Here is a 27,551-nt window from a genome sequence, read left to right as displayed (position 1 = left end):
ACATCATTATTTCATTCAATAATTAAATTGGTAATATGTTATGTTTCACCAATCTATTGGTCATTGTTTTTTTCCAGGAATTTGATCATTTCAGGACGCTGCAACAACGTCCTATCTTTTGAATTCCATCTTGGTTAAAGTGAGTAATAATTAAATTATATTAACATCAATTTCTCTATCAACATCATTATTTCATTCAATAATTAAATTGGTAATATGTTATGTTTCACCAATCTATTGTTCGTTGTTTTTTTTCCAGGAATTTGATCATTTTTTATGACTAATTAATAAAATAAAAAATTTAAATACATATAATCTCTTTATTCTTAGCATAATATTTTTTTTCTATTCTCCAATTTTTTTAAATATTATTATTACTTATTATAACGTTTAATTAATTAATTTATTATTCATATTATTTTATAATATTTGTCATATTTAATATATTTATATTATATTAATAATCTTTTTATTATTATTCAATCTAAATATTTTTAAAATTATTTTAGTTGAAGTTATCCAATATAATATTCATCTTTCTTTTGAGTCAAAGTAGGAGTAATGACTATATTTTATGATTTAATAAAATAAAAATAATTTTTTAGGTTAAATATATTTAATTTTTTTAAATACATATAGTTTTATTAGTTGAAAAAAGATGATCTCTATCTTTTAAGTATAAGATTTTTTTTTCTATTTCAAACAATTTCACATGATAAAGTTTAATGTATTTAATAATATTTATTTTTAATCACAAAAGAAATAAATAATTTTTTTTGAAATATTATTATAACATTCAATTAATTATTTATTATTTCCCATTATTTTTCAATATTTATCTCTATTCTCATTTTTAATATATTCATATTATAATAATAATTTATTATTATTATTACTAAAAAACCAAAAGAGAGAAAATTTAGATGATAGGTGATGATTTTGAGAAAATAATAATTATTTTTGGTAAAAATACTTAAAATGTATTGATATTTATAAATAAAATATAAAATAATTATTTAAAATAGAGGGTATTTTTGTATTTTGGTTAATGATATAAGTGATGTGATAGATGAGAAGTGATTGATTGGAAAATGGATTTTGTGTGAATTTTTTTAAATAACCTAAAGAAAACAAGGCCATAGGATATATAAATCCTTTTTTTTATAATAAATGTGTTTGTTATGTCCATAACATCTAATTTTTAAATATTTGGTCATTTTTTCACATATATTTTCGTTAATTATAACAATCCAATTATTCACTTAAATATTCTTAATGTTTTTATATAAAAAATGTTTTGCATAATATATTAAATTTTCATAAAAATAAATAACTATTTTTACAGAAGATGATGAATCTATTAAAAGCTAATACAGGATATTTATTTTTAATCATAAAAGAATTTTTTAAAATATATTATATTTATTATTTCTCATTATTTTATAATATTTGTCTTTATTATCATATTTAATATATTATATTATTTAATTTTTTATTATTATTCAATCTATATTTACATATAAATATTTTTAAAGTTTTTTTATTTTTACTTTTTTTATTTTAAATTTTATTTTTATGTTTATATTTTTAAAGTTTCTAACTATTATAATGTCAATTCATATCAAAATATCAGAAAATGGACACACAAGCCTCCATTGGATTGGAATTCTAGATTTGACTACGGATGACAACTACAAACATTTAGTTGCAAGAGTTATGTACATGTGGGATGCAATAAATACTAAAAAAAAATAATGAATTGCTAAGTGTTGATTTCTTATTAATAGACAAGGAGGTAAGTGTGTTTAATATTTTGTTATATATTAATGTATGTTAGTGAAAACTAACATGTAATTATAGGGTGCGGTTATTCACGTCAGCACCGATCGTCAATTTGTTCCAAGACATCGAAACTTATTAAAAGAGGGTAACATGTACATATTTCAAAATTTTCGAGTTGTCAAATCAAACGCTCAGTACAAACCAGTTCCAAACTCTTTGAAAATTTTGTTTAACTACTTTCTGAGATTCTAAATATTCCGAGATATAAATTTAATTTTTCTGATTACAAGGAGGTTATTTCTAGAAGTGACAATTGCTCACAACTAACAGGTAGTGTTTTGATTAACTATTGTCTTTCATTTAATTTTTAACTTACATTTTCATTTTTTATGTTATAGTTATTATAGCTCGTCTTATCAGTTTGGGCTCTAAGACTTTTAGCAAAACTGGATATAACACAGTTGCAAAACGTGGTTTAAACCTTCAATTTGATAGGTTGGTCATTTATAAATCTATAAGTTAAATGAGTTCTTTTGTGTTTTTACTCTATTAAATATTTTAATTTATAAAATATTTTAATTTTTACCTTTTCTATGTGTTATTTTATAGTGGAGAAGATATTAATCTAACTTTATGGGGAAACATAGCCGAAAAATTTGAATTTGTTGAAGGATCTACAACCAAGATCCTATCGTAATAGTTGTGACCGACTTTCTTGTCAAGTTATACCAAGGTATGAATTGTAAAAAAAAATGTTTATGTCTTAATATGTTTGTGTTAACCATTTTTATGTGCTTTCAATAGGTCATCATGTCCTTTCTTCAACAACGGCCACACAAGTTTTTCAAAATCTAATGATGCCAGAGGTGGTGACTATGCGAGAAAGGTTGATATTGTCTTTCTTTAAACAATACTCTTTGTTTAAATATTTGTTGTTTTAATGACTATTATTTTTGTGCCACCTTTACTCAACTAATTGTAGATTTGCCGTCCATCCATCTCAAGTATGTTTGATGGATGATACTGTTGAAAGTTCGATGTCTTTACAAGATGAGATGATGAAAGATCGACACACAATTGATGAATTATACAACCTATTATCAAATGAGGAAAGCAAAGTTGGTAAAATTGGTATTTCAATATTTTTATAGTTATCTTACTGGTTTATTGGTTAACAGGAATGTATACGTACCGTTGAAGCGACAATCAATAATGTATGCAACTACAATGATTGGTTTTACTACTCTTGTGATGATTGTCGCAGAAAAGTAACGCTCGAGGGCGATGTTTTTTTTTGCAACTCATGTGTTAAAGTTACAAAAAATCCTACTCTAAGGTGTTTATTTTTGTCTCTTTGATCATTAACAAACTATATTCATATATTTAATTATAACTATTTTGTTTTTTCATTAATTATTTTGTATCTATTTTAGATATAAATTAGAGATTGAGGTTGGTGACGAGTCAGGAGCTGCACTATTTGTGCTTTTTGATAGAGTTGTAAATAAGTTAGTTAATCTAACCGTTTCAGATTTGTTACAATTACATCCGAGTTGTGACAAAGATTTACCATTGCCGTTATCATCAATGTCATCGCGAAAACTTGTGTTCCAAGTTAAAATTACTGATTACAACCTCAAGAAAAAATCACACAATTTTACAATTATAAAAGTGTTTGATCCAAGTCAATCACTCATTACTCAACAGGTAAACATATATTTGGATATCTTTATGCTCAACTTTGAAATGTGTTTTATATATTAAATTAAATTTTGTTAAGGGAGGAGCATCAATTTCAAACAAAATTGTTAAAGAGGTACTTTTTCAATTTTTTTTATCAAATAAATTGTTTTCTTAATCTATTTTAATGTCTTATTTAGATATTTGAAAAGTTTATATATATTTGATTAAATTTTATTAGGGAGGATCATCAATTTCAAACAAAGCTGTTAAAGAGGTACTTTTTCAATTTTTTTTGATCAAATAAATTGTTTTTTTTTATTATCTATTTTAATGTCTTATTTAAGTTTTTGAAATATATTTTATATGTTAATTAAATTTTATTAGGGATGAGCAACAGACAAAGTTGTTGAAGAGATAGGACAAAAAAGACAAAAAAATTTAATTTTTATTTTTTATATTTATTTTACAATTTTTTAATTTCATTTTATGGAAGTTGTTTTTTTATTAGTATACATTATTAACTATTATTATAATATAGGATATCTTAAATTATACTAGAGTTATACATTTTTTTTTATGAATGTTTGTTTAATATTATGTTAACTTAAATTTTTATTTTGTTTTCAATAGTTTAAATTAAATCAAGGCCTTTTAGTTTGTATTGTATTATTATTATTTTTAGTTTTAATCAATTATTTTTTTTTCTCACATCATGTATATATTTCATAATTAATTTTATATAAATATATTTTTCCTTACATAATTTTTCCACAATTATTTATATATTATTTATTTATTATTTATTTTTATACAATTTACTTATATTATGAAACAATTAATAATAATTATTTTTTCTATTTTTTCCCTAATTATATATATATATATATTATATTTTCTCCTCATATAAATATATTCTTTTTTATTAAATTAAATATTTTAAAAAAATTTAGTTTATATTTTTCCCGTGTACAACGTAGAGTTTCATACTAGTTTATAATAATGATCATTAATTATTGTTATTATTATTATTTTTAAATTATCAAAAAATAAATTTGATAAAATAATTCACTTTTAATTATTAACCCTAATCAAACGCAGATAAAATTTGGATTACATCTATTCACTTTTACTAATCCGTTATCTATTTAGTAATCTGCTTTGTTACGGATTTTACTAATCATGATGGTGGCGTGCTAACGTTAAATCTAAAAAAAAAAAAAAAAAAGAGAAAAAGAAATTTCAGAGAAGCCTCAAATTTCGTAAATTTCACGGAAAAGACTAGGGCAAGAAGAGAGATAGAGTTTGCTCAGCCCGATTCGCGACAAAAGTCTAGTGACGGAATGGTAAGATATGTCTGTTCATTTCACGAAATTTCTTGTCCTCTTGGGCGTGGCCGATTCAGATTTGGGTTTATAAGTTGTTTTGATAAAGATTTACATCGTCTTCTCTTTTGAATAAGAATTGATATTATTTTCCCCCGAAATCTTTACTTTGATTGAATTAAGGTGTAATATAAGGATCTGCTTTATTTTTCAAGCAATCTACAAGCTAATGACCAATTAGGGAATTCATGAGTTGACGACATGCTTAATTTCTTGTTAATGTAAAAAATGTTCTGTATGAGTAGATGTTCTAAGAATTGGTTGAGTGAAAGATCTTCTTCGGTAGACACTCTTTGCGCTTTGACAACAGATTATAACAAATCACAATTCAAAAGCTATTAGTTGTATGGTTGGAGATCATAAGCCCATACCAGAATCCCATTCTTTTGATGTGGGAAGACAAGTTTTTGTCTAGGTTTTACATGTTTTTGTTTGTTCAATGAAGACAGCAATTTGTTTTTCAAGTAGGAAACAATGAATGTACTTGAAAATCACAATTTTCATTTGGGTTTACTCAGAAAGCCAACAATGTGCCTAAATCATCTCATCTGCCTAGCTGCGTGACAAAGCTTTACACTTCAAACTTTTCAGTGATCCATTTATAGAGAATCTAAGATGATCTACTTGACCATGTGAAAGAAACCTATCACTTCTATGATCTTTCATGGTTTGTATTTCTCTTTAGATGTAATGTATAACAATGGTATAATATGCTTCCACTCAATGTTTGCACCTGCTATGGTTTTCGTGACGTTACATGGGTTCTATTTGATTGTATTTGAGTTTCAGGATGGACTAGATGATCCAAAGCAAAGTACTGCAGATATGACTGCTTTTGTAAGTAGAATTTCATCACTTCTCTAGAAAATAATCAATCTGATTCTGTCTCATTTTGTATGAAGAACATCATGGGATTAAGATATGATACATGTCAGCTCAGTAGAGCTAGACTATTTAAAAATTTTTGCCATGTTGATACTAATTCTCATTGTTCATTTTCACTTTCAGGTACAAAATCTTCTACAACAAATGGTAAGTTCAGACTTCAGATCATACATAAAAATATATTTTATTGCTGTTATTCATTTGAATACTCTTTTTATGCAGCAAGCAAGGTTCCAGACCATGTCTGAGTCCATTGTTACAAAAAATATCCTTTTCTTTTACCTGTTAAGTTTTTGGCTATTGGAAAGTTAATTGTGTTATAACAGGATCTATTCTATGTGTTTTCATTCATTATCATTCTTGATAACTTTGTCAGACATGCATACCGACCACTACTTTTCTCATTGTGCATTATATAAAATATAGTTACTAAATTCTATCATAAATAGTAATTTATTTTTTGCATTTGAGACTTCTAAGTTGCAATTGCTTACTGCAAATGTTGGTGCACTGATTTACCAAACAATGTGGACAGTCTCAGTCATAATAGCCACTTTCCTCTAGGTTGATTTAATATTTACACCTGATGTAGGCTGATTTATAATTTCCCTGCTGCAAAATGAAATTTTTGGTAATCATTGTCTGAACTTGTGCCTATTGGGTTCGATTTTCTTCCCCAGACATGTGTGTTTTTTGACATCGAGGATTAATGAAAAGTATCCCACTTATTCAAAAACATATAATGGCATATGCTGTAAATATTCCAACTGGGGCACTTTTCCTTAATTATGTGCACTAGATGATATGGGAGGCCGGATAAATGAGTTGGAGCAGAGTATCAATGACTTAAGGGCAGAAATGGGAACGGAGGCTTCCTCTTCTCCTCTGGCGCCATCTGGGAAGTCCGATGAAGCCAAGTAGGATGATATTCCTTAGAGCTTATGGAAGCAAATGTGTGGCAAATCTGTTTTCGAATTTCTTCAGGTTTTGTTTTCTCTGATTATTGTTTACAGTTTATCTTTTAAAATATAGTGTGTAGCTTGTTCACAGTTTCTTTTCGATTGTTGTTTGATTTGAGTTTGTCTCCTCCTGAGTTCTAACTATTGTTGCTAATTCATTGAAATTGGATTTTACTATTAGTTCTCTTTAAGATGATGCGATAGTAGTTCATATATTTCTCAATAGTTTTGAAGGATTGGAAAAGACCTATTTGAAAAACATTTTACTCAAATCTCGAAGGTGACAATGGTTCGTCAAGAGACAATCAATAGGAAGGATTGTTTTTCCTACATCCTTACTCATTTCTTGAAAATTTATTTAACGCTTCGACTTTTCTACTATGCACTTTTGAACTTGAGGGTTTAAGGATCGTCATCCTTCCTTGAAGTCGTGACTAAAACATGTTTCGTTTATTTATTTTGAACCATTTTTATTCTAATAATGCCCCTAGTATTAACATATAAGTTTTATTGTTTTTAAATTTATTGGGATCGAGCCCGTGATAGGCTACCTATGTATTCGCATAAAGGATAGATCATGTCCGACCGTAGTTCAGTTTAGTTCGATGTCTAATGTGGATGAAATCTCGTTGAAGTTTCTGTTTTTTGAAATCATTTTTATTTTAATAAAAATGCCCCTAGTGTTGACGCAAGTGTTTTGTTGTTTTTATTTAATTGGGACCCAACCTGTGACAAGTTGCCTACGTATTCTCATAAAAAAAGAAATAAGGTCCGAACATAGTTCCAAGCATGTGTGTTAGATTTTTTTTGTTTCTGATTTTTTTATTTTTATTGAGTTTTATGTTTAAATTTTATTGGAACTGAATCTAGTGATAGACTGCCTACGTACTCTCGTAATAAGAGACCTCATGTTAGAACATAGTTCATAAATTGTGAGTGTTACAAAAATCGTTTTTGATATTTTGGTTTTGATCATTTTTATTTTAATAAAATTGCCCCTGTATTGACATAGGATTTTTTGGTTAGTAATTATTTGAAGACTTAGAATAATTTCTAGTTTGGTTAGAAAATGTGAATGACTTTCATCACACATGCTTTAGACGAAGTATCGTTTGAGTATGTCGAGGTTGAATGATGCTGAAAGTTCTTCTCCAGAACTTCTCCATTTAAGGTAGACAATTGTGTGGCACCACCTGAAAAGACACTCTAGACGAGGTAGGGTCATTTCCACGGGATTAAATTTGCCTCTAGTGTCTAGTATACATAGATTCTTCTTTAGGACTAGATCACCTTTTTAAATTTTTCGAGGACTCACCTTCTTGTTGGACACTCTAGCCATCCAACTCTGATTCTCTTGAGTATGACATATTGTATTTAACCTATTGTCTTCCAACAATGCTAGTTGATCGTATCGAGAATTACACTAGTCTTTTTCCATTACTTGACTTTTGAGGACTCTCTTAGAGTAGGAAATTTGATCTTGATTGGTTGTACAACATCCAATCCATAGACCAACGCGAAGGGGGTTTTACATGTTGAAGTTTGATAGCCCCATATGGCGTATGTCAGCTTTTCGTTCCAAACTTTGTACGCCTGAGTCATCTTCTTGATGATTGTGATGACGTTCTTGTTCGCTTCTACTACACCATTTGTTTGAAGATGATATTGTGATGACTTGTGATGCTCAATGTGGTACTCATCTAACACTTTAAGCACTTTTCCTTGAAAGTGACGATCGTTGTTTGAGATCAAGGCTTGAGGAACTCCGTATCGGGCGATGATATTGTTCGTATGAACTTGGCAATGTGTGATGACTTCAGGACTTTGTAAGATTGCTCTTTGACCCACTTAGTGAAGTAGTCGGTGACTACAAGGATGAAGTCATGTTCGTTCGAAATGTGAGGAAAGTCTTCCCGATGATATCGATCCCCCAATTTGAGAATGACCATAGTGACATCATGTTATATAGTAAGGATGTTGGAGTGTGTTTCAAATTAGCATAGACTTTACATTGATGAACTTCTTGTCATAAGCTTTGCATTCTTGTTTCATGTTCTGCAATTCATGTATGGTCCACCCATGTATGCGTGAACTTCATTCATGATCTTGGTTGCTTTTGATTGATCGATACATAACATGTTTTAGCCATCGAAGGAATTTCAATATAACTTTATGTGTCTAACATCACGTAGTTGGTAGCGTATTGACACAAAGCCCTCCTTTCTTTGCTCTCTAAATGTAGAGGATACTCAACGTGCTCTATGTCCTTCTATATATGCTTGAACAACGCTTTCGTGGCTACGTCTATGTTAGTTATCATCTTCTTCTCAATGTATAGTTTTTGCTTCTGTCGAATTTTCAAAGGCTTGATCTTGTTCCTCGTAGAATTTGCGTCATTACTACTAGTGTGGCTAGAATTTTTTGTCAATTCTTATTTTCGGGGGCGTGCTCGAACGTCACGTGCTCGAACGTCACGTGCTCGAACGTCACGTGCTCGAACGTCACTATCACAATGGTAAGTGATGGGACAGGGCTTAGGGTTTTTCCTTTCACTTGCAATTCACCTCGAGCTTGTAAAATGATTAAATTAGAGTCACCTCCCACTTCTTACCGTCTTGAGTTTTTACTAAATCAAAAATCTATCAAATCTCTTTTAATCGGGTTTTGTTGACCTTTTCTCTGTCAGGTCTTCAACTTTTTCTTCTTTTTTTAATTCCTCCATTGATAAAACAACTCGAAAACAAAAATATTTATTAATCATAAAATCAATTATTTAAAAATCAATTATTTAAAAATCAATTATAATTAACATTTCCATTCATTTTAAAAAAGAGTTTTCCTAAAACCATTTATAATTTTATTAAAGAATCCTAGTTGGCCAATAATTGACTCCAAAATAAAATTATTTAATGTTTAAGAAAAATAACAAGTCAACATTAGTTATAAATTAATTTTTCTAAACAAATTTATAAACTAATGACTTATTTATTTAATTAAAAATCTATTTTAAAATATTAAATCAACTTTTGTATGGTTGAACTGTAAAAAAAAATTGAAAACTAATTTAGTATTTTTAAAATGTTCTTAAGTATAATAATAGCAGAAAAAAATTTAATTTAAACTATTATCATCTTTATTTTATTAAAAATTTAAAATCACTTATTTTTAGAAGCCTTGTCACAACAATGACTTTGAAAGTAATCGCTCATTTAATAATCAGTGTGGTAAGTCCGTATGTAAATTTCAAAAAAGAAATGAAAAAAAACCGCGGTGTGCATCGTTAAATTTTCAAGTTTGATTCTAAAAGCTTACAACATTTATATTTGCTTTTGTTTTAATTTTGTGTGGGAATCAATTTTTTACATGATGACCTCGAAAAAATTGATCGATAAAAATCAAATCTTTATGAGCAAGTCCATAACTTACATCCCTATCAAGAGAGATATTAGGAATTTATTGGTAGGTTGTCATAGGTATTTTTATAAGTTTTTTGATCTACAACTTCACGAATGAGTGTCGCAACCTACTTTTTTTTATATATTAACAAAATAATCTAAGTGTATGAACGATACAATTAGATATTCTTCTCGAGTTCGGTGCTTGAATACATGTGGAAAAGAATTCACGTGCTATGTCTTACAATGCATCGTTGGTCTCTACTAAATCAGTTTTAGCTTATAAAATATATTTTTACGTATTACTTTTTAGTTTTCCGTTTTTATTTAAACTAAAGTTAAAGGGTTATTTGTCTATATTTGTATGGATCTTGTGTTTGTGTATAAGTATAAAAATGAGGATAAAATAAACACAAACTTAAAAAGCAAACCGAAAAACCAAAATTAAATACAAGAGAGAAGAAATCTTGGCCTATAGGGCCATAGCCACGACTAAAAGGGGCAATGAGACGAAAAAGGGCTGCTAAAGCGTCGCAGGAAGCTGAAGAAGCGACACTTGGACCAGGATGCTGAAAGAAGCAGTCAAAGCATTGATGCAGTTCTTCAATAGCTGCTGGATGAAGACTCGGTCAAGCCTCGTTGATAACGCGTCGGTAACAACAAAATGAGTTAGAAAACTAGCCATGACTAGTTTTATTGGTCGGACCAAGTAAAATAAAAAAAGAACTCGACCAAGTAATTAGAAACAAGTCTAAAACATATATATTTTGGGCTTAAACCTTTATTTTGAAGTATAAAACAATATTATATAATCATCATTTATATTATAACATCATTAAATTGAAATCAATTAAGATCCATCAAAAACAATAAAGAACACTCAAGTTTTGAGTTAAGTTTTTATTATATTTTATTTTTCGATCAAAACCTCTTGGAGCTGCCTAATTTTTTTTTATAAGTTATCCCATTTACAATAATTAGCATGCCTACACAAATTTAGTTACACATTATTTGAGAAAGACCGAAAACAAAAATAAAAATACGAAGAACATTAAATAGGTTTATTTTTTGGGTCGGTTTTGGGTTTTTTTAATTGATTTTTTGCCAAACCTTATTGGATTGACCTATTTTTTTAATATGTTATTTTATTTAGATAAATAATAATACTTACAATTTTTTAGCTAAAGACCACACCAAAACAGCCGAAATATATTTTCAGACTACTAAGAGCATTTTGGGTGAGCTTTATATATATATTTTTTATTTTTCGGTCAAGAGATTGGTTTAAAACTTATGAGTAATCATCTGTCTATGTCCAATCCATGCATGATTTTTAGTTGACATCATATATTGACCCCAATAAGATTAAAACTAGTTTTAAAATCAATATATTAACTAACCTAAAGTGGTTATATTTTCAACCCAATACAACACATAATGAGTATCTTTTCAACCCCTATGTATTGTAGATAAATATAAACAATTGAAAGAAAGCTAAAGATAATAAAACATACAACAACAAAGAAAAACATGCATATTTTTTATTTCAAATTAATAGAATTACAAAAGAGGGGAGTTGAAGATCCTTACAATTTAAAGGGGATCTTGGAAACTCCAAGGACTCGGCAATGCAAGAAGATTTCGGCTCTAAGAAGAAGGAAAAGAAAAATTATGATCTATTTTCTCTTGACAGAAGTGGTGTCTTTTCTAGAGAAAAATTTGTGATCTAAAGTGATTCCCTAAACAATGGTATGAGGTGGGGATACTTATAGGCTAAGCCAAGAAAATCTCTAGCCCATTCTAACTACCTTGACTAATTCCTTGACTAATTCTTGAGGAGGTTGTTCAAGACTTTCAATAAGACCAATACAATTTCAATATGTTTTACATAATCCTTTCCATAGACCAATATGGATGGGATCTCACTTGTTGATGTTTGGATTCGATAGACTTAGAGGGAGTATGGAAACTTTTTGTGTCAATCTTTGTACGTTTGAGTCATCTTCTTGGTGATAGTGATGACATTCTTATTCGTTACATCTATTACACCATTCGTATAAGGACGATAGGGCGATGGCTTATGATATTGTCTAGTACCTTGAGTACTTCTTCTTGGAAGGGACGACTACTTTTTGAGATCAAGGCTTGAAGAACTGCATATCGTACGATGAAATTGTTATATATAAACTAGACGACAAGTGATGACATTATGATCTTATAGTATTGTTCTTCGATCCATTTTGTGAAGTAATCGATGGCTACAAGAATGAACTCATGTCAATTCGAAGTAAGATGATTGATAATAACGATGATGTCTATCCTCCAAGTTGAGAATGGTCATGGATGTAACGAAGTCACAATCAGGAATTCGATGATCGAACTATGAATAAATATATTAGAAAGTTGTTAGATAAAATTAAATCGGTTAAAAAGAACTTAACAAAAACAAACTTCTTGTGCAGGAACGGTTAAAGAATTCAACTGGTTAAGAAACTCAACCGGTCAAGCAATACAACCGGCCAAGAACCTAACCGATCAAGAAGACAAGACCGGTCAAATCAGAAGGCCAAAATCGTTGGACATTCAGTTAACCTGAAGTCATGAAAAACCGGAAGTCATCCGGTTAACCTAAACAACCGACCGGTGCAAATAGATACTTTAAGTATCTGTTGAGGATGATACCAAAGGGACAGACCTTAGTATTGCCATATTCATACAAGTCTGAGGATAATCTGCAGGCTGCAGAAGATCGTCCGACAAGATCTTTCCACTCCGGGATAAATCAGAGACGCAATCCTCCAGGTACAGGCAATTGTCCAACCGACAATTGCCATATCAAGTAAAAGACAAACCTAGCCGGTTTGACCTATACAATGAAAGTCTAGACCGCCAGGTCTGAATCACTGAACCTCTGCTCAACCAATCAGATTCAAGGAGAAGAAATGTGACCGTTGGCACATTTCACCTATAAAAGAAGGAGCTGAAGAGGAATAAATGCGGTTACAAATTAAAAAAGAAGTCTTCAACAACCCAAGTCACAAACTGTGTTTTATCTCTCTAAGATTAAGAGCTCAAGTGTTTATTTGAAGTAAGATTACAATTTCGGTTAGAATTGTACGGGTGTTATCGAGCAGAAAATAAGTCTCGATCGGATTGTGTTTGTGTATTCATTAGTGAATATCATTCTCGCGGTTTCGAGAGGAAGGGGTGACGTAGGAGTTTTATCTCCGAACATCCATAAAAATCTGTCTTGTTATTTACTTTCTGTCGGCCTTACACTCTAACCGATTCTACCTAACCTGACTTACTGAATCCCAAACCGACCCATCATACTCCAAACCGACCTCATCAAAATCCGGTTCTGTCCATCCTGTGTGTGTGCTGCTTCAACCTGAAACAAACCACTTCCGCGCTTGAACTCGGTACAAGGGTTTGTGACAGTTTGTGTAGTATTGAAACCCCGGTGCTAATCTCTAACCGGATTAAGCGCCAACCGTTAAGTGAAACGCGTTAACCGGTTAGACCCCGGTCCGCCAGCCCCGATCTAGATCCTAACAATTGGTATCAAAGCAGTTAGTTTCAATACTCAAGCAAGCATGTCGTTTGATAGGCCCCCAATGCTAGAAGGTGACGATTTCGCCAACTGGAAGGTACGCATGTACCTGCACCTAATTACCATGGATGACGAGATGCAGTTCATCCTGACTGAAGGACCGGTAAAGATTGATAAAGACAGAAAGGATTGGACAGCTGATGATAGGAGAAGAAACAAACTGGACAATCATGATAGAAACCGTATCATCAACGGTTTGGACAAGAACACCTTTTGTAAGGTCAGAGATTGTAAAACCGCAAAGGAAATATGGGATATGGTGATTCAAATTCATGAGGGAAACGAAAGAACCAAGGAAAATAAGATAATGATGGCTACCCAGAAGTTCGAAAACATTAAGATGAAACCGGGAGAAACAATGAGGGAGTACAGTGACCGGTTCACAGATGTGATAGATGAGCTATCAACCCTTGGAAAGAAGTATGATAATAAGGAAATCATCATGAAAGCGCTAAGATCTCTTCCAAGTACATGGGATATAAAGACAATGGTGATGAGGGAATCAAACTGTCTAAGCAAGATGAAGCTACACGATGTGTTCGAAGATCTTAAGGCATATGAGTTTGAAATGAGATCTAGGATTGAAGATGAAGTTTCTGCCTCAACCTCCACAAAAGCATTGGTAACATCCATAGAACCGGTTGCTCCTGCACCGATCAGAACCGCTGAATAGTTTACCGAAGATGCCATGGAAATGCTTGCACAGAAGTTTGGCAGATTCATGAAGAGAAGCCAACCGACAAACAACACCAACTATAACTACGGTGATAAATCTAATGTTAGATGCTATAATTGCAATTGTTTGGGACATTTCAGGTGGGAATGCAGAAAACCGAGGCGGGATGACCGGAAACCGGACGATCAGAACCACCGAAATAACTATCCACAAACCGGTGAAGGAAGTGAAGTTCAGAAAGCACTGATTGCCGATGACGGAGGAAGCTTATGGGCTCACAGTGACAGTGATGATGAACTCACATGTCTCATGGCAAACGAGGAACAAATATTTGACTCTCCTTGTGAAGAATTTACTAAAGATGAGTTATTCAATGCACTTAATGATATGGTAGTAGAGTATAAGAACCTATTAACATTAATACCAACCCAACTCAACTTTAGAACCGACCCCATAGCACCTACCTTGACCGAACCAAAAACCATCCAACTTGATAAAATCCTGGAAACCGAGAAAGCACCTGAACTATCCTCTGAGACCGAACAGCTCAAGGAGTCAGTTCAAGAGTTGACCGAGGAGGAAGATGTTCGAACTCAGTATCGAATAGCTGCATAGAAAAGATCCTGTGAAATGGTGAACAGAATGTATAATTATAATAGACATCCCAAGTGCATGTTTGGTCTTGGATACAAGAATAACAAATCCAGCAACCGGAACCATTCCGACAAAATGAGGGTCATAAAGGATAACCTTCCCTTTACAAGTTTTGTCAAGAGCTCCTTAACCGACGATGAGGAACAAAGTGCCTTATATCCGGAAGACGAACTAATCTATGTAGGTCCAACTAATTCTGAAAAGTGGCTTCATCCTAAGAAAAAAAAGCCAACCGGCCCAAAGGCAAGAAAGCCGATCCACGACCGCATAGGATAAACCAAAGGCCACCTCCGAGTAAGGCACTCTTAGGAAAGCAGAAAGACTCCAAACCGAGTGCAGGAAAACTAGTTAAAACCATAACCGGAAAAGTTGTCCGACTTATTAAAGTCTGGATACCTAAGGGACTAATCACCTGTGGACCCAAGTAAATGTGGGTACCAAATAGTTGTAAATATGTATATTTTGTAGGATATGAAGAAACGGCTCGGAAACTCTGAATGGTACCTAGATAGCGGTTGCTCCAGACACATGACTGGAAACAAAAACTTTCTAACCGACATTAGAATAGAAACCGGTGCAATGATTGTCTTCGGTGATAACTCAAGAGGTAGAACTATGGGCAAGGGTAAGATTGTCCATGGTAATTTAACAATTGATAATGTACTTTTAGTTGAAAACCTACACTTTAACCTGCTAAGCATTAGCCAAATGTGTGATGCTGGATACACTGTAGAATTCCTTAAACATGCATGCTTAGTTAAAAATTCTCAAGGTATCATACTGCTAACCGGAAATAGGTTAGGAAATATATACAAGGTAGATTGGAAAAATAAAGTAGAACACCCTGTTTGCATGGTAGCTAAAACCGATCAAACCTGGCTGTGGCATAAAAGGTTAAACCACTTAAACCTGAAAACCTTAAACTATATCCACGGTAAAAAGCTGTTTGAAAGAATTCCTGATATAGTATTTAATAAGGATAAGGTTTGTTCAGCATGTCAAATGGGTAAGCAAACTAAGTCAACCTTTAAGAGTAAAGGACACATTCAGTCTAACCGATGCTTAGATCTCCTTCACATGGACCTATTTGGACCGATTAGGGTCGTCAGCCTAGGTGGTATGCTCTATACTATGGTAGTTGTTGATGATTATTCTAGGTATAAATGAGTAATATTTTTGGCATCCAAACGTGAAACCGCATCAAATTTAATTAATTGCTTAAACGCTTACAAAATGAAAAATCAACACGCATCAACAACATTAGAGTGATAGAAGAACCGAATTTATAAATAGTACTCTAAATGCATTTCTTGATGAATCCGGTATTAGACACGAGTTGTCTAGTGCTAGGACTCCTCAACAGAACGGCCTGGCCAAGAGAAGAAACCGAACACTCAAGGAAGCCGCAAGGTCCATGATAGCCGATTCGGGTGTTGCCTAGAAATTCTGGGCTGAGGCTATCAGTACTGCATGTTACACACAAAACCGGTCTCTGATTAACAAGTTTCACAACAAAACACCGTATGAAGTATACTTTGATAGGATTCCTAACCTTAGGTATCTTAAAATTTTCGGTTGTAAATGTTACATTCACATAAATGACAAAAATTACCTATATGCTTTTAATGCAAAATCCGATATTGGGATCATGCTAGGTTACTCAGTAGTTAGTAAAGCATATAGAGTGTATAACACTAGAACTTTAACCGTGGAGGAATCTCTTCATGTCGTTTTCGATGAATCGGTTGAAAGTAACACTACATCATCCTTTGATCTACACAACAGATTGAAAAACAACAATATCCATTCTAATAATGAAGATGAGGTTCCGGTTTTCAGACGGTTTGTCCATGACCAAATGGGTAATGATGAAACCCAACCGGATCAAGTTGTCACACGGCAGGAAGTTGACACCTCGGTTCAAACTGAGGAAATCGGTCGGTCTGACACTTGTGTTCAGCCTACCGATATGTCTAGCCTTGATCAAGTAAATAGTGATTTGGTAGACACTCCTAAACCGAATTTCAAAAGGAACACAAATCATCCTCATGAGCTAATTATAGGTGACCCTTCAAAACCCGTTCGAACTAGGCGACAAATTCTGGAGGAATTCTTTAATTCCGCTTTCATATCCCAGATTGAGCCGAAAAGGGTGGATGAAGCATTGTCAGATCCAGATTGGATCTTGGGAATACAAGAAGAGTTGAACCAGTTTGAGAGTAATAAGGTCTGGTACCTAGTCCCTAGACCAAAAGATCAACCGGTCATAGGAATAAGATGGGTATTCAGAAACAAACTCAATGAAGACGGTTTGGTCACGAGGAACAAAGCCAGATTAGTGGCACAATGATACAAACAGGAAGAAGGAATTGATTTTGAAGAATCATTTGCCCCTGTAGCTAGGATTGAATCCATTAGGATTTTTCTAGCCTTTGCTGCTTTCAAAAACTTTAAGGTTTTTCAAATGGATATCAAAAGTGCATTTTTGAATGGTGACCTACGTGAGGAAGTATATGTTGAACAACCACCCGGTTTTAAAAATGCTGACCTGCCCAATCATGTATACCGCTTAAACAAAGCACTGTACGGTTTAACTGCATTTCTGTTAAAACATGATTTCACCATTGGTTCGGTGGATAAAACACTATTTAAATTTGAGAAAAAAGAACACATCCTACTTGTTCAAATATATGTAGATGATATCATCTTCGGTTCAACCGATCCTAAGCTATGTGATAAATTCTCAACATTGATGACTAACAAATTTGAGATGAGTATGATGGGAGAATTAAGCTTCTTCCTAGGCCTTAAGGTTAAGCAACTCGAAGAAGGAACTTTCATAAGTCAACCCAAATACACAATGGAACTTCGAAAGAAATTTGGGATGGACACATGTTCCTCTGCCGCTAATCCAATGAGCTCATCAATCAAATTGGATAAGGACGATGACGGTCAGGCAGTAGACCTGACGGCCTACCGAGGAATCATCGGTTCTCTCCTATACCTGACAGCAAGTAGACCGGATATACTATTTGCGGTTGGAGTATGTGGAAGATTCCAGGCTAATCCAAAACAGTCTCACTACACAGCCGCAAAGCGAATCTTGAAATACCTAAATGGAACCCCTCAAGTCGGTCTATGGTATCCGAAGGACTCATCTTTCAACCTCACAAGTTACTCGAATGCAGATTATGCAGGTTGTAAAGTAGATAGAAAGAGCACCAGCGGAACATGCCAATTCTTAGGCGATCGGCTTGTTTCATGGCACAACAAGAAACAGACATCGGTTGCCACGTCAACCGCAAAAGCTGAATAACTGGCAGCCGAAAGTTGCTGTTCACAACTCTTGTGGATCCAACAACAATTGAAGGATTTCGGTATCACAGACGAAGAGTCTCCAATATTCTGTGATAACACAAGTGCCATAGTTATCACATACAATCCGGTTCTACATTCAAGAACCAAGCATATCGATATAAGACACCACTTCATCCGAGAACATGTTATGCTGAAGCATATCCGGCTGGAATACGTATCAACAGAACAACAAGTAGACGATATCTTCATAAAGCCACTGCAGGAAGCTAAGTTTTCTCAATTCAAAAACATACTCGGATTAACCGATATTAATCAGCTCATCTCTTAAAATGTCTAAGAGGAAAATCGGTTCGAACAGACAAAACCGGTAATTCTTCCTAAATTGTTGGAAACCGAATTCACCAAGGTATCTATTGAAAAACCGCTTTGTCTATCAGTTACAGTAAACTGACCGGTTACTTAGTGCATGCACCAATTAACCGCATCGGAATAAATAATTGATAACCAACCGGTTTGGAAATAGTACACTCCGGATTATTTGGCTTCCTAACAAAAATGGAACAATTATCTGCGTTTAAATGTCTCTGTTCTGAAAAGATGCCTTTTCAAAGCAAAATGGTCATACCTCAAAAGACGTGAAGATATGATATCTTTCACCGTCCAGGCCTATGACTCACATCCTAGGTTGTAGACATGCTTATTTCATGCAATATATTTTATCCTATGGTTAATAGATCCGATCACCTGGTACCTACTGGATAATACTATCATCCCTCCACTAATATATAAGTTAGGTAAACATCAGACAAAATATTCACAAGTATCAACTTATCATCTCACTAAGACAAAAATGTCTCAGTTTCCAAACATTCTCCAAGTTGATTTCGATTCAGCTCAAAGTACAAAGCATTATGAAATTTTCAAAATGATTAAGTCACTTGAAATCACCGGTCTAAAACTTTTTCTAGATGACAAACATGTCATCTTTCCCGAAACCGTCCTGGAGTTTTTCTATAACGCCAGGGTTTTCCGAGGTACCCCTCACTTTGACACCCTCATTCAATCTAGGGTTGGAGGGACCGTGTTTGATTTTTCGGAAAGTGACTTCGCCAGATGCTTCGATCTTCCGAAGCAAGGGATCACTAATCTGAACATCCCGGTCGGACTAAAGGCCGAAATTTCCTTAAGCTTCTCTTGGTCAAACCATCCGGTCAGTGACCACGGTGCTAGGTCATCATTGAGGGCTGAATACCAGCTTCTCAATGATATCATCGGTCGGGGCATCCTAGGAAAGGATGTAACCAACACCTACTGTGCTACAGCTTTCAATATGATGACCGCTATCACAACGGATACGCCGGTCAACTGGTCCAGGGTGTTATTCGATGTCCTGATCTGGATGATCAGCATTCGCCAAACCGGCCTCATCCCTCAGATCAGCTGCCTACTAATGGAACTCGGGGTTCCACTCTATCCGGGCGAAGGACTGAATCAGGCCCAGGTCATAACCAAGGAAGTTGCCGACTCATTCTATGAGCGGTTAGAGAAGGCTTGGAAAAGGAAGAACCGACACCTCAACTCCTCCGGCAATTAAGTCACTCCCTCTTACAACCGGTCATTTTGCTGCACGTACCGGTTGTATTATCATCCTACTCCATTATGATCATTTCAGTTTAGATTATGTCTCTTTCGGTTTCTTGTATTTCACCTTCATTAATGAAAAGTAACTTTCAATTTCCAACTACATGGGAAATTACACAAACTTAGTTACTTTCTAACTAGATTCTCCACATCGAGCTCCGCAACCGGTCAAAAGTAACTCCTTCCCAAGGAGTTTTGGAAACATAAATATTCCCATCATAAATAAGACAAAACGGAATATCTTCATTAAATGTTCCTACTTTCCCTCCAATCTCAAATCTATATAAGGAACCCCCTCTTGTCAATTCAGCATACCTTCAAACAAATCAGAATTTCTTAAACTCTCTCTCTCTCTCTTAGATTTGAAAGTATGTCGAAATTATCTTTGCGTCGACTTCAACTCCGTCCTCCAGATTGAGAATATTGCAGTAAAGGAATTCCTCTTCGAATTCCTCATCAACACCGGCCTTAGTGACTTTCTCGGAGAAGCCGAACCCGTCTTCATTCCAGAGGTAATGGAATTCTACAATAATGCAATCATATCCGGTGATGCCATTATTTCCATGGTGAAGAATCACCACTTTGTTCTTCGCGAAAGCGAATTCTCCCAGATGTTCAGACTGCCCACTGAAGGGTTCTCTGATTTCCCATCCCGGGTGGGGAGTGCTGCAGCTGAATATGCCGATATGTTCTCCGGAACCGAAGTACTGGTTGAGAACTACGGTCTAAAAACCCGCCTCGCCCGTCCCATCCAACTCCTTCACGAGATCGTCAACCGATCTATAATCTGCAAATCTTCGAACCAACACTATTCTAAGAAAATCTTCGACATGATGACCTACATCATCAGTGATACCCCCATCAACTGGTCATCGGTCATCTTCAATAACCTGAAGACAATGGTCGAGACAAAGAAAGGTTTCGGATATGCTCCCCACATTAGCAGGTTCCTTCATACACACAATTGACATCTTGGACCAGGTACCCCGGTGTGCTTCTCAAGTGTTCTCCACAAGGAAATGGTGGAGGACAGACTCTCTAGAATGGTCGTTACACAAGTCTGTTCCTTTATGTACTGTAAACCGATTCTGTATCGGTATCGGTATCTGTTATGTCATTCCTTTTTAATGAAATTATCACTTAAATCAATGTGCTCAAAATTTGGTAAAGTAAAAAATTCGGTTCGGAATTGCGAAATTAAAAATCGGTCTAAAAGTTCAACCGGTTAAACATAATCCGAGTCATCTCCGGTTAAATAACCGTCTCATAAATAGAACGGTCACATTAAATAACCGCCTCTTCACCGGTTAAATAACCGCTTCATAATCGGTTACAAGAACAAACTGCTTCATCACCGGTTAGATAACCGCATCAAAAGCCCGCTCAAATTTCTCGCCTATCGTTTGCCGCCCAAAACCTTTTGGAGGAAAAATTCCCGCCCAAACTTGACGTGACAGTTCGCGGCGGTTGAAATTCTAACCCGCGACTATAAATATGGTCCTTAGCCATTTTATTTCATTCTCACGCGAAACGGCTTTCTCTCTCTAGCTTTCAAACCTCTCAATCTCTCGATCTCTCGGTTTCATCATCCTACAATGGGTCGCGAATCTGTGCTTTTCAACCACATCGTCCAAGTCGACTTCGATGAAATTCGGGCGAATGGATCGGTGGAAGCAAAATGGGTGTTAACCCAGATCTCTAAGTCCAGTCTTGAACATTTCTTGAACGGACCGCTCGTCTTGTATCAAGAGGCGGTCAACGAGTTCTTTTAAACCGCCGCCCTCACCGAAGGGACGATAACCGCAACTATAGGCGGAAAACCGTTCAAACTGACCAAGGAGTCGGTTGCTAAAGTAATACATCTACCAACCGAGGGGAGCGACTTCTTGGTGGTCATAAACGAGCTGACATTCCAGGCGGTTTGCCGGGATATTTCGGATACGGAGGTCCAAATAGCGGTATCCAGTAAGAAAACCTCACTTAAACCGGAATTTAGACCACTATGCGAGATTCTCACTAAATCGGTTCAAGCGCGAGGAGGAAACTATGATAGCCTCACCCGAATAAAGATTGATATGATTGCCGGTTTAGTCAACGGCACCAAAATCAACTGGGCAAAGGTAATCTTCACAAAATTATGTGAGATGGTGGATCCGACATCCAAACAGTGATGGTGATACGCCGTTCCACTCGGCAAACTGATGCGTCATTTCAGCGCTGACACCGGCCCTGGTGTTTTCCTCGCTCCCAACAAAATCGTAAAATCGCATCAATTTATCAGACCGGAGGAGAAGCAAGGCAAAAAGAAGGTCTCCGGTTCTACAAGCGGCCGAAAGAAGAGACAGGCCAGAAAGAAAACAGCTCCGGCTAAAGAAAAATCCGGAAGCAAGGTGGATAAGCAACCGACCGGATCGGCTAATCCGCAGTCGGACACTCTTAACACAGAAAATTCGGCATCCAGCTCTGGCCGAACCGTTTCACACCACACCGAGGAAAATCGGACTGGCAAAGGGAAAGAGCCGGTAGTCGAGGAACAATCGGCAAGAACTGACAATGTCGAAACCGGTCCGACTGAGCAAACGGAAACCAGGGATGAACACATCCGGCAAATGGGCGAGGACCTCGTCAACCAAATCAAGAAAGAAATTCACGAGCAGGCTCACGCGGCAAGCGACGTCTACTTTCAATGGGCCCTAAACCGACAGGAAATCTTCTACACCAACATGCTACCGGAAGATCCTGCTGACCGGAAATTTGAAAAGCTGGTTGAGATTGAAGCGGAAGTCATCAACCTCACAAAGTCTCAGAGCGTCCTGACCGCTCTTCGACGAAGTAGGATGGTCGAACCGAATGCCCGATTACTGGGGCTCGCCGAACACATCCAACGTCTTCAAAGAAAGCATATCCTAGGGACATCGGACTCTCAATTTGAGCTCTTGGTGTTGGGACATGCTAGCGGTCAAAGAACAGGAACTGACCGAGGAGCTGGCACAGTTGGAAGCTGAACCCGAACACTAAGAGGCGTCGGTCTTCTCCAGATTTCAACCCGAGGATGAAGGCGGTCCAAACCCGACCAAAGACGAGCATATATCTCCTCCACCGGAACAGGAAATCAACAACACCGAACTCGGGACGGGTACACCGCCCACTGATAAACATATCTCTTCAAACCGACAATGAATCGGTACCGGCGGTAACAAAAGATAGAGTAAAGGATCTAATCGAGGAATTTGTCAATGCCACCATTCAGCCGTGGCAAAAGAAGATAAAAGAAACCGCGACTAAATTCATCGAGATGATTGAGTCTACAAATAAAGAGCTAGAAACCGCGGTCGAACGGATCACGTCCGTTTTGGACAAATACGGCATGACCGACCTTCTGTACAGTGACACGACTGACAGAACTAAGGCATTGGAGGCTGCAACTAAGAAGCTGGAGATCGACCTCGCTCTTACCAGCCAAAAGGTCAGTATGGAAGAACTTAACCAAATAACAACCGATCAAAGGCTGAAAAAGATTGATGGGGATCTGGCTCAATCCGGTGTCCAGGCCGGTTCTACACTTGAGAAAGTGGCAATGCTTGAGGAAAAGCATGCCAAGACCGAGGCCGATCTAAAATCGGTCACCGAACAGCTAGCGGAGATGATAGCGGCAAAGCTGGAAGCCGATAAGGCACTTAAGGAAGCAAATGAGCTCGCGGCTAAACAGATTCAGGATGCCCTGGACGAGCAGGTCCGACTTCAAAAGGAAACGGCATTGGCGGATGCGAACCTGGCCGGACATATGCAAACATTAGAAAACATCGCACCGGCCGTGGAGATCCAGCAAAATGAAGATGCGGCTCAACTAATCGGCCAACAGTCAGCATACAATGAGTTCGCCGAGGCTCATAAGAGGTCCACATCGGTTGCTTCCCCATCCGGTCGGTTACAAGAAAGAGAAAGAATTCTTCCAACAGGGCGGAAATCTCAAAGTTATTAGACAACGTTACTGAAGCGGTTGTTGATCTTCTAGGCAACCCGGTTTCACAAGAAGATGACGATCTCGAGGACGAAGTCGTACCGCTGAACAAAAGACCGCGAGGTCTTGAAGCGATTCCAATCAGATCATTTGTTCCACCGGCTTCCCCGTTCACCAGTACTTCGGGCGGCCAAGGATCCTCCTCCAGGCCTACTCAGGCGGTCAAGGGAAAGGCAACTGATGAAATGCTGGAAAAATACTTGCCGCCCAAGAAGTAGAAATAGGGGCTCTCTTTACTTATATTACCTATGTCTACATTAGTATAGTTTTATATATATATCAAGTATTTTTGGAAACCGACCTACATTTGTATTCTTACATGATTTTGAATATTTTAAGTAAAATAATCAAAAAAGGAGAAATTAATAGATTAAGAAGACAAGACCGGTCAAATCAGAATGCCAAAATCGTTGGACATTCGGTCAACCTGAAGTCATGAAAAACCGGAAGTCATCCGGTTAACCTAAACAACCAACCGGTACAAATAGATACTTTGAGTATCTGTTGAGGATGATACCAAAGGGACAGACCTTAGTATTGCCATATTCATACAAGTCTGAGAACAATCTTCAGGCTGTAGAAGATCGTCCGACAAGATCTTTCCACTCCGGGATAAATCAGAGACGCAATCCTCTAGGTACAGGCAACTGTCCAACCGACAGTTGCCATATCAAGTAAAAGACAAACCTAACCGGTTTGACCTATACAATGGAAGTCTAGACCGCCAGGTCTGAATCACTGAACCTCTGCTCAACTAATCAGATTCAAGGAGAAGAAATGTGACCGTTGGCACATTTCACCTATAAAAGAAGGAGCTGAAGAGGAATAAATACGGTTACAAATTGAGAAAGAAGTCTTCAACAACCCAAGTCACAAACTGTGTTTTATCTCTCTAAGATTAAGAGCTCAAGTATTTATTTGAAGTAAGATTACAATTTCGGTTAGAATTGTACGGGTGTTATCGAGCAGAAAATAAGTCTCGATCGGATTGTGTTTGTGTATTCATTAGTGAATATCCTTCTCGCGGTTTCGAGAGGAAGGGGTGACGTATGAGTTTTATCTCCGAACATCCATAAAAATCTATCTTGTTATTTACTTTTTTCCGGCCTTACACTCTAACCAATTCTACCTAACCTGACTTACTGAATCCCAAACCGACCCATCATACTCCAAACCGACCTCATCCATATCTGGTTCTGTCCATCCTGTGTGTGCTGCTTCAACCTGAAACAAATCACTTCCGCGCTTGAACTCGGTTCAAGGGTTTGTGACAGTTTGTGTAGTATTAAAACCCCGGTGCTAATCTCTAACCGGATTAAGCACCAATCGTTAAGTGAAACGCGTTAACCGGTCAGACCCCGGTCCGCCAGCTCCGATCTAGATCTTAACAAAAGTGAATAGAAAATTTAGAGAATGAAAATAACTTTAATTAAAATCTGTCTATTGAACTTGATGAAAATAACATGATTACAAAACTTAAATAAAGTAAAGCATAACTTAAACATTAAACTAAGAGACATGAAGAGTCTCATTTAATAGATAAGATCAAGAGTCTTGGACAATCCAAGAGACTCTTTAACAACCCAAGACTCCTTAATTATAATTATTATTACTTTAATTTCTAACACTCCCCCTTAAAGTGATGTTCGATGAACTAGTCCCAACTTAGATCGTAAATCTTCGAAAGGACCTTTAGGAAGTCCTTTTGTGAAGATATCAACAACATTGTCTTCACTCTTTACTGCAACCATCTCAATGATTCCCTCTAGTACTTTTTCACGAATAAAGTGATGCTCAAACTCAATGTGTTTTGTCCTCGCATGAATCAAAGGATTTGAAGTCAATTTAATAGCACTCAAATTATCTCCATGTATAAGAACTGGATGATCAAACTTGACATGAAAATCCTCCCAGAGTCTACGAAACCATATGAACTCATGTGCTGCGTGAGTTGATGCTATGTATTCCGCTTCTGTTGTAGACAAGGATACCGATCCTTGTTTCCTACTACTCCAAGATATGTTAGTATTTTCACAAAGAAAAACAAACCCATATGTGGACCTTCGATCGTCTCGATCTCCAGCAAAGTCAGTATCTGCATATCCTTGCAAGACAAATTTCGCATCTTTCTCATATAGTAGACCAATATCTAGTGAGATATTAATATACTTATAAATTTTCTTCGCTTCTTCGAGGTGTGGTTTCCTTGGCTCCTGCATGTATCGACTCACCACTCTAACTGCATAAGCAAAGTCAGGCCTTGTTATAGTCAGATAAATCAAACTTCCCACAAGAGCACGATAAGGACGAGGATCTGGTAGACATGTTCCTTCGTCTCGACTAAGACTAGGATTTACGTCGAGAGGAGCATAACTCTTTTTTCATCAGTCATACCAAAATTTTCTACCAACAACCTTTATCGAAATTTTCGATTTGCAGACCAAAGAAAGTTCCAAGTGCACCAAGCTTCTTCATCTCAAAATGAAGCGAGAGCTCATTTTGTAGACGAGCAACCTCATCAAAGTTACTGCCTGTCAAGATTATGTCATCCAAATAAAGAAGCACCACCACCATCTGTCCATGATTCTTCTTTATAAATAGACTTGAGTCGGATTCTGAAACTTTATACCCACAAAATTGAAGATATTCTGCAATCTTTCCATACCAAGCACGCGGGGCTTGCTTTAATCCATATAGTGCCTTCTTAAGTCTACAGACCAACTAGGGACCATCAATCTTCTTGAATCCATGTTGTTGTTCCATATATATTGGACAATCAAGTTCTCCGTAGAGAAATGCATTCTTGACATCCAATTTCCACAGCTTCCATCGAGAACTTGTTACTAAGGCCAACATAGTGCGAATTGACGTCATCTTCGCAACTGGGCTGAATGTTTCCTCGTAATCTTTTCCATACTCCTGTGAGAATTCTCGAGCGACCAATCTAGCTTTGTATCGATCTATGCTTCCATTAGCCTTTTGCTTGATTCGATACACCCACTTACATGTGACTACTTGAGTATCAGGAGACTTCAGAACAACGTCCCGTGTTTCATTCTTCTTGAGAGCATGCATTTCCTCCTCCATTTCTGCCACCCATTCCTTGACATTTTTTTGCATCATTATAAGAAGTGAGTTCCTCGTCGTCTATTGCGTTTGCCAAGAAACAAGAAAAGATTGTTACAAAATTATCATCCCTGAATCGACATGGCCTTACAATGTTCCTTTTTGATCGAGATTCCTCATTCTGTTATTGACATGATTCTTCCTGATGTGGACTTCCTGGTAACCTTTCACATTTGGCTCCTTCATCGACTGAAGTATCTTGAGCTAAGTCAGGGCTCCCCTGTCACTATTATTACTACTACTAGAGCTTCCTATAGACGTGGGAATGGGAAGATTAGTCTGAACAGTTTCTTCAACATCCTTCATATAGTACGAAGAAATTTCATCGAAAACAAATCTCTCAACACAGTGCATTTGTGGGTTGATGGATCCATACACTGACACCCTTTCCTTCTCTGGTCATAGCCGACAAACAC

At 36.0% G+C, this 27,551-nt stretch overlaps 1 protein-coding gene across 1 annotated transcript; it reads left to right on the top strand.

The window, feature by feature from the left end:
- The first annotated feature begins 4,660 nt into the window (after nt 1-4,660).
- LOC124923364 (heat shock factor-binding protein-like) lies at nt 4,661-6,868 on the top strand. The gene is made up of 5 exons (XM_047463560.1): nt 4,661-4,808; nt 5,637-5,684; nt 5,856-5,879; nt 5,955-5,997; nt 6,529-6,868. The coding sequence occupies exons 1-5, from the start codon at nt 4,806-4,808 to the stop codon at nt 6,651-6,653; spliced, it is 243 nt and encodes an 80-aa protein (XP_047319516.1). The 5' UTR covers nt 4,661-4,805; the 3' UTR covers nt 6,654-6,868.
- The last annotated feature ends 20,683 nt before the right edge of the window (nt 6,869-27,551 follow it).

The sequence above is a fragment of the Impatiens glandulifera genome, chromosome 1, assembly GCF_907164915.1.
Source record: "Impatiens glandulifera chromosome 1, dImpGla2.1, whole genome shotgun sequence".
NCBI lineage: Eukaryota > Viridiplantae > Streptophyta > Magnoliopsida > Ericales > Balsaminaceae > Impatiens > Impatiens glandulifera.
This window is presented reverse-complemented; position numbering and strand designations above follow the sequence as displayed.